At 40.0% G+C, this 12,620-nt stretch overlaps 1 protein-coding gene across 3 annotated transcripts in view; it reads left to right on the top strand.

The window, feature by feature from the left end:
• Positions 1-12,620, top strand: part of DNAH5 (dynein axonemal heavy chain 5) — a 273,454-nt gene that overhangs the window by 82,540 nt on the left and 178,294 nt on the right. For all 3 annotated transcript variants that reach the window (XM_064596856.1, XM_064596857.1, XM_064596858.1), the window contains exons 13-16: positions 2,942-3,027; positions 3,817-4,138; positions 5,087-5,293; positions 11,108-11,279. In XM_064596856.1, coding sequence (XP_064452926.1) covers positions 2,942-3,027; positions 3,817-4,138; positions 5,087-5,293; positions 11,108-11,279 — 787 coding nt within the window. The remainder of the gene's footprint in view (positions 1-2,941; positions 3,028-3,816; positions 4,139-5,086; positions 5,294-11,107; positions 11,280-12,620) is intronic.

The following is a 12,620-nucleotide window of genomic DNA, read 5'->3' on the forward strand; positions in this document are numbered from 1 at the left end:
TTCCATTCTCTTTTTCTTTTTCTTTTTTTTTTTAATTCTTTTTTTTTTTTTAATTTTTTTTTTTTTAAGATTTTATTTATTTGCGAGAGAGAGAATGAGAGACAGAGAGCATGAGAGGGAGGAGGGTCAGAGGGAGAAGCAGACTCCCTGCCGAGCAAGGAGCCCGATGCGGGACTCGATCCCGGGACTCCAGGATCATGACCTGAGCCGAAGGCAGTTGCTTAACCAACTGAGCCACCCAGGCGCCCCTCCATTCTCTTTTTCTTAACCAGCCCCTTTCTCCTTTAAATTACTCATCCACTCTCATGAATTTGGCCCTTGTCTCTATAAGATCAGGGTGAAAATACTGACCTTTCCACAGCTCTGGTTGGAGTTGAGGGCAGAGGGGATGAACCTTGGAGATAAGGGATGGAGGGAACTGTGGTGTCTCCAGGATAAAGACTGGAGGGCATGGGGGGTGGTGGTGGTAGGGGTACATGAGTGGTTTGCATCAGGGCTGTGTCCAGCGCTCCACAGCCCGGGGGATCAAAGCCTGGAATCCTATCCAGGTTGAGGGTTCCTGCTGGTGCTAACTGGTCAAAGAGAGGGAGTGCCTTGGAACCAGGTGAGTGTTGGAAGTCTAGAAGCATACTGACTCCAGCAGGCAGATAAGGCAGTATTTAGTAAAGCATGAGCTGTTGAGATGTCAAGCTGAGAGAAGAAAAAACTGAGTAGGGTCCGAGAGCCCAGAACTAATAAGAGGACTAGTATGAAGATTCCATGGCTAGACTCCACAAGACTGTAAGAATGGACCTAAGGATGAGGGAACAGAAGATGAATCCAAGGTCTTAGATGTTCATACAGAGCTTAGCACAGGGTTTGTGAAGCCACAGTGTAGAAGAGGAAGGAAAACCAGGTACAAGTGTTAGAGTTCAATAAGTTGCTGCTGTCTGAAGTTTGAGGGAGGGACTGGAAGCATTGCAAATGTTCTAGTTGTGCACACTTTATACACAATTTTTTTTTTTCCTGTGAATGTAGTGACAACATTTGAGTGTTTATTTAGGTAGGCTAACTGTACTGTTCTTTTTTTTTTTTTTTTAAAGATTTTTATTTATTTATTTGAGAGAGAGAGAATGAGAGACAGAGAGCACGAGAGGGAAGGGTATTAGAGGGAGAAGCAGACCCCCCACCGAGCAGGGAGCCCGATGTGGGACTCGATCCAGGGACTCCAGGATCATGACCTGAGCCGAAGGCAGTCGCTTAACCAACTGAGCCACCCAGGCGCCCTAACTGTACTGTTCTTTGGTGCATTTCTCAATCTTAGGATGTGGTCTTTGCAGAAGAAATAGCATCAATCAATATATCTATATTTTTTATATATAAAGGGTATTCATAATATAGTTTCAGTGGGAGTAGTGAGAAGTATATTCTTGAGAGCAAGAATATATTGTCATAGGTATAGTGATCCTTCAACTTTGGGGTTCTGCTGAATGGGGCAGGGAGCATTCCTACTTCCCCCCGGTTGCAATGTCTCTTCAAATGTTGAGTGTTTCCGTTGGTGTCCTGGATATTTCCAACTGGTTGTCTTGCCAAATTACTTGTGTACCATCAAGGTCATCTTGGTACTAATTCTCACTGCATATGCAACCAGCTTCCTGGTTTTATCCCTACATAAGTTAATGACTCCTTCAGAATTGTAGAGGCTCAAAACTTCCGTCTGGTAAAATTGACAAAAAAAAAAAAAGGATTGATTGGAACTTTATCTTGAAGCAAGAGACAGAAAACAATGAAATAATTTTTCTGTCTTTAACTCAATTTAGATTTTAACGACAACTGTACTAAATCTTAACAGTGAACAAAGAAGAAATCACGTGCTTCATTTTTTCGTGCAATTTTTATTTTTTTTGGACAAAATTGTACAATGGTATAAGATGTGTGATGTTCTCAGGACAACCTTAATGAGAATCATTTTGGAAAATAGATTTGAGGGCTTTATGAAAGAGGTACTTCTTAAAACTTTGATATTTAAGTCATTCCTTTTGAAATTCTCAGGAGTTATTTACTAATTTATTTTTCTGTAGTGGTCTTATGGCCCTGGGCTATGGACGTGTTTATATAGAGTGGCTTTGCCTTCCTTCTGATGGGGCCCCAGTGGTTTTGCCATTCCAGACTAGCTGTTATATTAATTTCTTAGGTTAGACCATTCTAGCTCATGCATAGTCTAAACTCAGAACCCCCCTCTAAGTATGGCACAGACATAAGATGAGTACTTGTGAAGGGTACCTGTTCCACAGAGCTGAAAATAGTTGCTGCATGGCCCTTTATAGAGATAGTGTGGGATCATGATGGCCTGTTTCATCCATTCATGGCTCTGGGCAGTTGGCAAGCCCCCTTGCTGCTTTCCCCACCTTGTGGACAGAATCACTGCTTGGGCTGGCTTTCTGCAGGGATCTGTTGAGAGGGTTAGGACCCCTCAGCTTCTCTACCCACACTGTGATAAAACCCCAGTGCTAACCCCCAGGCCCTGTATCTGACCCAAATCCATGGAGCCTGCCATGGTGCCAATTCCCTTGACTGCTCTGGCTTTCAAGTCTCTCTTTGTTCTGGCTTCTGGGCATTTATCTTTCAAGCTCAGGTGAATATTAAATTTTCTGTTATATTTTGTCCTGTGCTGTATGTGTTCATAGAGAGTGGGGAGCTCTTTTGTCTTGCTGCTCAAGAGGACTTTTTTCTCAATAATATTGTAATAATTTATGGTGACCGATGGTGACTACACTTATGTGAGCACTGAGTGCTGAGAAATGTGCAGAATTGTCAAATCAACGTGTTGTACGTGAAACTAACATGATGTTGTGTGTCAATTGCATTTTGATAAAAAATGCATACTCTAAAATTTTTTTAAAAAGTAGGACATTTCTCAGTGCAAATTCACTGTTTACAATCAGACTTTATTCTATTTTAGAATGAGTTGCAGAAGTTCATGGATGTTACATTTGAAAAGATTCAAAACACAAATCAAGCTCTAAGTATGTTAAAGAAATTTGAAAGGTAAAAAACAATAGAATTTGAAGCAAATTCTATTCTATTTTCTAAAACTGGGGTCATATGAGCATAGTTTAGCTTATTTTATTATTATTAATTATTTTTTCATATTCTAATGGAAAGAAAATCCTTTCTTGTCATTCAGCATAACAAAGTCTCAGTTTTTAAGTTCTTCAGATGATTAAGAATTTGTTTTATTTCCTGTTAGCTTTGAAGTAACTTGTGACTGCCTTTCATATTAATGTTTAAGTAACTTGAAAAAATTCTTACCAGATTAATGGTTTTGCCTAGATTTTAAGGATTGATACTATTTTTTTTTTAAGTAAACTCTGTGCCCAACATGGGGCTTGAACTCATGACTCTGAAATCAAGAGTCACATGCTCTACTGACTGAGCCAGCCAGGCACCCCAATCCTATTTTTTAAAACCACTTTATAGTGATATAATGGATAGATTGATACTATTTTGATTTTTTAAAAATGCCAAATACCTCATTCTTTTCCATTACCATATGTTTTTTAAAGGTTTTATTTATTTATTATTTGAGAGAGAAAGAGAGAGTGAACGGGGGAGGAACAGAGGGAGAGGAACAAGCAGACTCCATACTCAGTGTGGAGCCTGATGCAGGGCTTGATCTGAGATCATTACCTGAGCCAAAACCAAGAGTCAGACACTTCACCGACTGAGCTACCCAGGTGCCCCTCGATTACCATATGCTTTAAAATAAACCTTAATAAAGGAGATTGCTAGATATCTTCTCATTAATTCAAACCATTTGCTTTTTTAAAAAATCAGATTGAACATACCTAATCTTGGTATTGATGACAAATATCGGCGTGTTCTTGAGAACTATGGGGCTGACATTGATATGATCTCTAAGCTGTATACAAAGCAGAAATGCGATCCTCCTCTGGCTCGAGATCAGCCTCCCATCGCCGGGAAGATTCTGTGGGCCCGTCAGCTCTTCCACAGGATTCAGCAACCAATGCAGCTTTTCCGGCAGCACCCAGCTGTGCTCCAGACGGCTGAAGCCAAGCCCGTGATTCGCAGTTACAACAGAGTAGCCAAGGTACTCCTGGAGTTTGAGGTTCTCTACCACAGGGCATCGCTTCAACAGGTGAGTCTCTACATGGTGCTCCTCAAAGACGTCTACATTGTCCAATCAGTGGGAAACCCTCTGCTAGCCCAGGGCAGTTTTATTCCTGTAGAAAGTTGGATTTGTGGGTATTTCCTGAGGCAGGTTTGGTTGAATGTAGATAATCAAAGAGTACAATATGTCCATGAAGAAAAATAATGATTAATTTTGAAAAAAAAATGATAAGCCAGGTAACAGAAACTCATTTTTATTTCATTTACAGACTCCTAAGGGAGAAAGAAGATCCTGTTTATTGGTTGTTTTACCTAGTTGATTAGGATTTCTGACTTATTTTCTATCCGTTAAGTTCTGTAATGGGTCAGTAAATACTAGTATGTCTCTGTTAAGCAAAGTCTTAAATTTTCTTTGGTTATACTAGGTTCGTCAAATTGTATTTCATACCCTACCAACGCTTGTATCTCTCTGTAGATTGGCAGGAAGTGTCTCAGGGGATAAAATTCAGGCTGACAAAGCTACTTTGGTGTCTCATTCTCCTGGTTCAGCTTTTGGTGACTGAGCCAATAACAGAGATGTCCCCATAGGGGTATTCATTGTTTTCCTAGATAACTGAAAACTGAGTTTAGTAGATTTTATGAAACTTTTGTTAGGAAAAATAACGGAATAGGCATGAAGGTACCTCGGAGCTAAACGGCTTTTGAGAAGCCCCCACTCTTGCACTCTTGTCTACTTATCTGTCGGGTGTGAGAGAGTCACAACCCAGACGTTTTGTCAGATTGACGGCATAGCTTCACTTGAAGCTTGAAGGCCCTTTTCTGAAAGTGACCTTAGAAGAAGAGTGCTGTCTTTAATTTGAGAAGCTCGAATCCATGTGACAATACTTCCTGGTCAGCGTTCCCAGAAATGCTGAGCTAGATACCCTGTGTAGGCATTGAACTTTCCAATAGTAAAAATGTTGATCTCTTCACACAGGTTGAAGAAATTCACATAGGACTTGGGGCATCTTTATTGGTGAAGGCTCCACGCACAGGGGAATTGTTTGTAAACTTTGATCCTCAGATATTAACCTTATTTAGAGAAACAGAGTGCATGATGCAGATGGGTCTAGAAGTTTCACCATTTGCAGCTGCTCTGTTCCAGAAACGGGATGTATACAAAAAGAACTTCAGTAACATGAAGGTATGATACTTTAATTTTTTTCCTCCTTTCTGGCTAGCCCCAGTTTGTATTAAAAAAAATCTGGTGGTGACACACTGTTGAGGGGTAGTAAGTGCCCAGGATGACTGAAATGGAGACTGAGAGGGAATGAGACTCTAGGGTCAGCAAGGGCCTGCTCATCACCGATCTCATAGACCCAGGGTATAAGTTTGAATGCACCAGGAAGCCATTGTAGGAATTGAAGCAGGAGAAAAAGGCATGATGCTTTTTATAATAAAAATTGTTCTTATTGCTAGGTAGAGAATAGATTTTAGGGGGACAAGAGTGTCAGTGTGAAGGCAGCGTGCAGGCTGTTGTATTGGTTCAGGTTGCAGATGAGGGTGGCTTAAGATAGGGTGGCAGCTGAGTGGTAGATCAGTGGATTAGAGAATAATGTCAATAGCAGGTTATGAGGGAACTCGAGGATGATTCCTTTGTTTTTGGTGTGAGCGATGCAATGGATTTACTAAAGTAGGGCGATTATGTATTACTGTGTAGGTCATTTTTCTGTATAACTTTTGCTCAGTAACATGCAGTGGCCCAGAATGAAAGTTCCATTTACAGAGATGGCAAAGACTGGATCTACTATATTTTGGAAGACAGGAGGGAATCAGTAATTTCCATCTGAAGCATAAGATGATTTTTAGAGTTCGAAATGGAGGTGTTATTCATGCAGATAGATATGTTAAGTCTGGAGTTGAGTGGAGAAGTCAAAGTGGAAGGCATAGTTTTGAGAGTTTTAAAAATATAGTTGGTATTTAGGGGCACCTGGCTGGCTCAGTCAGAAGAGCATGCAACTTTTTTTTTTTTTTTAAGATTATTTATTTGAGAGAGAGAGAGCATGAAAGGGGGAAGGGGCTGAGGAAGAGAATATCTAAGCAGCCTCCCTCTGAGCACAGAGCCCAACGTGGGGCCCGATCCCATGACCCATGAGATCAGGACCTGAGCTGAAACCAAGAGTTGGATGCTCAACTGACTGAGCCACCCAGGCACCCCATGAGCATGCAACTCTTGATCTTGGGGTCATGAGTTTGAGCCCCACTTTGGGCATAGAGATTACTAAAAAAAAAATAAACTTGAAATATAGTTGGTTTTTAAAGTCATTGTCCTGGGTGAGATGTCCAAGGAAGAGAATAAAGATAAAGAAGAGTAGAGGGCCTAGGCTAAACTCTGGTTGTCCCAATATTAACAGGTCTGATAGAGGAGGATGAGTATGCAAATAAAATTAAGGATTGGTCATTGAGGTGGGAAGAAAGGGTTAGAAAATCCTCATGCGGGAGGGAATGATCATCAGTGACGAATGCATCTTGTGCAAGGTGAGTGCAGAGATGCAGCCATGGTATTTGACAAGTGGAAAACCTCATTACAGTTTTATACTGCCTAACCTCATAGGATGAGGCCAGTGAGGCCATGCCTTTGCATAATGCTTTACATTTTAACCATTCATTATTCCATGTGATCTTATCCATAGCCATGTTAGGTAATTGGGATAGAATATTATTATATTATCTTGTGACAAAACCATGGTTCAGAGAAGTTAAATGACTTAGCCAAGTTTTCATATCTAGTAAATGGCAGAAGTAGCACCTGAACCCAGACTTGTAGTCTACTGTTTTCCACTCCTTCATGTTATATTAAAAAGCTAATATTGTCAATGGACCGACATTCCTCAAATGTGGGCCCATCAAATACTGGTCAGCATGTTGAGATTCCCTTTAGACTTTTCTTGCCTGTTAGGAAAACCACTTAGTCAATTTACATATTTGCAAAGAAACTAGTATTTTTTACTAAGAAATAATATTTATCAGAATATAAAGTTGCTAATAATAATTTTGTCCACAGAATTATTATTTCAGTTATCTATTGCAGGTTAACAACCAACCTCAAAATGTAGTGGCTTAAAACAATCATTTCATTATATTTCATGATTTCATGGATAAAGAGTTTAAGCAAGCCTTGGCTAGGTGATTCTTCTGTTCCATGTGGCATTGACTTAGATTATTTAGTTCAGCTGGCAGGTGTTGGATCTGGAAGGTCCAAAGTGACCTCATTCTCATGTCTGGTTCTTTGATGAGTATAGCACAAGGTTTCACTCAGTTGGGATTAAGGACTGGAGCATCTATGTGTGGTCTTTCAGGATGGAGGCCTCAGAGTAGTAGAATTTCTTATGTGGTTAATTCAGGGTCCTAAGAGAGGACATTGCAGTAAACACAGAGGAAGCTGCATGGCTATTTATTTATTTATTTATTTAATTTTATTCTTATGTTAATCCCCATACATTACATCATTAGTTTTAGATGAAGTGTTCCATGATTTATTGTTTGTGCATAACACCCAGGGCTCCATGCAGAATGTGCCCTCCTCAATACCCACCACCAGGCTAACCCATCCTCCCACCCCCCTCCCCTCTAGAACCCTCAGTTTGTTTTTCAGAGTCCATCGTCTCTCATGGTTCGTCTACCCCTCCGATTTCCCCCGCTTCATTCTTCCCCTCCCGCTACCTTCTTCTTCTTTTTTTTGCAACCACGTGGATGGAACTGGAGGGTATTATGTTGAGCGAAATAAGTCAAACAGAGAAAGACATATATCATATGACCTCACTGATACGAGGAATTCTTAATCGCAGGAAACAAACTGAGGGTTGCTGGAGTGGGGGGTGGGGTGGGAGGGATGGGGTGACTGGGTGATAGACACTGGGGAGGGTATGTGCTCTGGTAAGTGCTGTGAATTGTGCAAGACTGTTGAATCTCAGATCTGTACCTCTGAAACAAATAATGCATGGCTTTTAGGACAGCCTCATAGGTCTTAGCATCACTTCTGTTGTAATCAGTTGGGCTCCATAAGTCCACCCAGATGCAAGGAGAGAGGACATGTATCCTACACCGTGAGGGAAGGAGGATCAACAAATGTTTTAAAATGTTAAAATGTCATATAAATGACAATTCAAGGAAGTAAATTGTCATCTGGTTGACATTTATTGTATCTTTGAGGTTGAAAGAGTGAAAGATCCCCACCCAACACGAGTGGCTGGTAGGAACAGATCTTTCGGAGGGTTTGGGGGACTACCTCCGATGTTGCAGAGTTATTGTGCTGAATATTTAACAGAGCTCTCTGGCTCCCACAGATTCACCAAGGTAGCTGAGGGATTGTTTTCTTCAACTTTTCCTTGGAATGGAGTTCAAAAAGAAATGAGTCTGCCTAGACTAACAATTACGAGTATAGATTCTAAAGCCGATTTGATCTGGATACAAACCATTATCTTTGCGCAAATTATTTTACCCTTCTAAGCCTCAGTTTATCATCTATAAAATGAATAATATCTCATGGGGTGAAAAAGGATAAAAGGGGAGAAGTAAAATGATTTGCTTCCCAGATAGAGTAAGTGATGGACATTGAGAAAAGATAAGCCATGGATAAACGTTTCAGCAAATGTGTAAGTAGCTGCTCGTAGAACCACACAATGCAGACTTTTCCAAAGTGGCTTTCATGGAAATTGAAAGAATATAGAGAAATTGTGGAAAAGTATTATATGAAGAAAGGATTATATGGCCCATTTGGGAAATGTTGGGTTTAACAAAATTCAGAAAATTTCATTGGGCTTCTTACTTTGTTCTTATAGTTTTCTCAGAATCGTTAATATTAATTGTGATTGTCCAAGAGGGGAGATAGTGTTTTTCAAACTTACCCATCCATGGACCGTTTTTCTTTTTTTTTTTTTTAATAGAATCTCTTAGGGCTAGTAATCCAAGGAAAACACTTGGGTAAACATTGATCTAATGACAAAGTAATATCAACATGCATATTACAAATATGAACTTAAAAACAGTTGTATTTGAGAAGTGTGTTCAAGTTACCTTCTTACAATTAATTATTATTAATACTAACATTACCAAAAAAGAGGCTGGAAGTGCTTTTAGTCTTATTTAAAATGGTAACATATGAACAAAGGACCGACACAGTTCAGTATTATACAACAGGTAAATTTCAGTGTAGGAACAGAATCCATGAGTTTCTAATCACAAATGCTCCTGATAACAACTAATTAATAAATTAGGGAAATATTGATTGACCATCTCCTATGTGCCCGGTACTGTTTCAGGTGCGTTGAACAAAGCGGACAAAATTCTTGTTCTTATAGAAACTCTTGTCCTTATATTCTAGTTGGGTAATACAGCAAATAACCCATGAACCTTAAAAATAGGTAAGTTACATAGTCTATTAGACAGTGATAGGCATATGGAAAAAATAGAGCAGGGCAAAGAGGATAGTAACTACCTGTGTAGGTAGTTTTTGATGATGGTTTACAAACTTAAATAGGTATTTGGGATAGGCCTAATTGAGAGGATGGCATTTGAGTAATTATTTGAAGGGGATGCAAAGTCCCTGAGGCTAGCGACCAGCAAGGAAGACAGTAGGGCAGGACTGGGTAAGGGATGAGAAGAATGATTACAGAAGAGATCAGAGAGGTAATGGGGACCAGCCTGGGTAGAACTTTGCAGACTCACATAAGAACTTGTAGGGGGAGACGAACCATGAGAGACTATGGACTCTGGGAAACAAACTGAGGGTTTTAGAGAGGAGGCAGTGGAGGGATGGGTTAGCCTGGTGATGGGTATTAAGGAGGGCACATATTGCACGGAGCACTGGGTGTTATATGCAAACAATGAATCATGGAACACTACATCAAAAACTAATGATGTACTGTATGGTGACTAACATAATAAAAAAAATAAAAATAAAAATATTTTCCTGCAAAAAAAAAAAAGAACTTGTAGCTCTAAATGAGATGGGAAGGCATGCAGCCATGTAAGCAATGGGGTTAATAGTCTGATTTACATTTTGAAAGGATGCCTCTTGCTGAGAAATTGAGCATAGACTGTAGGGGGCATTAGTGGAAGCAGGGAGACAATGGTAGACCATTACAATAATTTGGAGGAGAGTCAGCGATGGTGGGAATGGTGCATATGGTAAGCAGGTCAGATACAGATCTCTTGAATATGGAGCAAACAAGATATCCTGATGGATTGTCTGTGGATGTGAAAGACAGGAGCCACCGTAGGATGGGATGGAGAATGCTGGGGGCAGAGAAGGTTTTGGGGAAGAACAAACTTTCAGTTTTGGACATGCTAAGTTTGAAACGTCTTTTATGTATTCAGTTGGAGATACTAAACAGGCTTTCACCATCTATGAGTCTAGACTTTAGGAGTGAGATCTGGGCTGAGATGTGAACTTGGTTTTCTTTGGCATATGCATGATACCTAAAGCTGTGACACATTGATGCTGGTTCCTGACTCCTTATATGCTTTGGGCCTTACATCAAAACTTGGCCTATGATTTCAGCAATGGGCTGAGGCAGACTTCGGGTGACCCCGGCACTTTGGGTGATGAGTATGGTCCATCGGAAGTGCCCAGAGAATCAGGCAGTGCATGGTGCCAGCATACAAAGTTGAATGAATGAGCCTTGTGATGCATAGGCTAAGGCACTGGTAACGTGGTTTAGAAAACTCACTTGACCTTAGAACTTTTCTCCCCTTTTGGACTGGGGAAGGGGTGAGAAACTCCTACTCTTAAGTTCTTTTTTTCTCTTCTTCAGCTGTATTTTATTGGATTAGGAATTTACGTTTATGGAGAGATTGCTCATCTTCTATTCTTGTTTTGTTTTGGCCACTTTACCTGCCAGGCTGCTATTGGAGGCCTATATAGCTGGACCCTAAATAAAAGCCATCCTTTGGATTAAAAAAACAAGATATTAAAAGTGTGATATTAATCGATCATTTGACCTCCATTTCATTGCAGATGATGCTGGCTGAATATCAGAGAGTGAAGTCAAAAATGCCTCCCACCATAGAGCCACTGATGGCCCCTCATTTGGCTAAAGTGGACGAAGCTCTTCAACCGGGCCTGGCTGCACTGAGCTGGACCTCACTGAACATTGAGATATACTTAAAAAACACTTTTGCAAAGATCAGTAAGACTGTCTGAATGGTTATTATTTCTCATTTTGTAAGGCTGAGTTCTTAACGTCTAACTGTATAATTTCTTCCAGATACTGTGATATAAATAATGCAATGGGAGTGTTATTCTTAAGCTGTTCTCTAGGGAATTTTACCAAAAGACACGAATTCATTAATTTCCTGGAAACTAGATATATTCACTATTTAATTTTATCCCCAGAGATAAACTACATTTAAAATTATACTTATTGTTGGATACTAGACTTTAAATAAGATGGTCAATTTAAAGTTGGAAAACTGTGATCCAGAGATGCTGAGTGACTTCTAATGTGATAGAGATGTAAGCAGAAAGGATGAGTTTAGAACCCAGTTCCCTTGCCTCTAAACCAATAGTCTTTCCAAAATACATCTCCCTGGGAACTAAAACAGGAGGAAATAGGCTAACATTCTAGAAGGAGGTATTTATGAATGGCATAAAAACTTCATGGTGAGAGTTTTCACTACCAAATTGGAACAGGCTACCAAGGTAGACTTTAGTACTACTCTTCCTAGAGAATATTAGCACTAGGATGTTTACACTTGGATGTTTTATTATTACATTAGTTGGAGACAGGAGCTAGTTTCTAAAGAAGTTCTCCTTAGTTCTCTAATTCTGTTTTCTTTTTGTGATTTAAGTGAAAGATCTAAGATGGATGTCAGAAGTCCAAAATGACTCTTAGGGAATTAAAAATCAAGGTATCAGCAGAGGTAGTTCCTTCTGGTAGCTCTGGGGGAGAATCCTTTCCAGAGGCCATTCTACATCCTTTGGGCTCATGGTCCCTCCATCTTCAAAGCTAGCAACATAGTATTCTCAAATCTCTTTCTCTCTGTTTCTTTGCTTTCATGGGCACGTTGTCTTCTGTCTGACTCTGACTCTCCTACCTCCCTCTTACAAGGACCCTTATGGCTATACTGGCCCCACCTAGTGTAGATAATTCCCACCTAGATAATTTAGCACAGTCTCTACATCTCAAGTTCCTTAACTTGATCACATTTGCAAAGTCCCCTTTCCCATATCTGGTAGCGTTCAAAGGGGATTAGGATGTGGACATCTTGGAGGTGGGGGGCCTGGGTCATAGATGTCCTTGGAGAAGCTCTCAAGAATCAGAAACAGTGAAGAATTATATTGAGCATGCATGCTCACAGAAAAGTGTTGGCTCTCTTTTAGTAGGAAATAAACTTACCAGGCAGAACTTTTTGGTATCTTGGTATTAGCTTAGAAATGATTGAAAACTTTTAGGGTCTTATTCTTTAGGAAGCAAAGGTATTTATTTAAGGTAGTGTTTTATGTCTTTGATACATCATGAGTATATAAC

The sequence above is a fragment of the Mirounga angustirostris genome, unplaced genomic scaffold (genome assembly GCF_029215605.1).
Source record: "Mirounga angustirostris isolate CCGP_5_RB_7025 unplaced genomic scaffold, mMirAng1.0.hap1 SCAF_7, whole genome shotgun sequence".
Lineage (NCBI taxonomy): Eukaryota > Metazoa > Chordata > Mammalia > Carnivora > Phocidae > Mirounga > Mirounga angustirostris.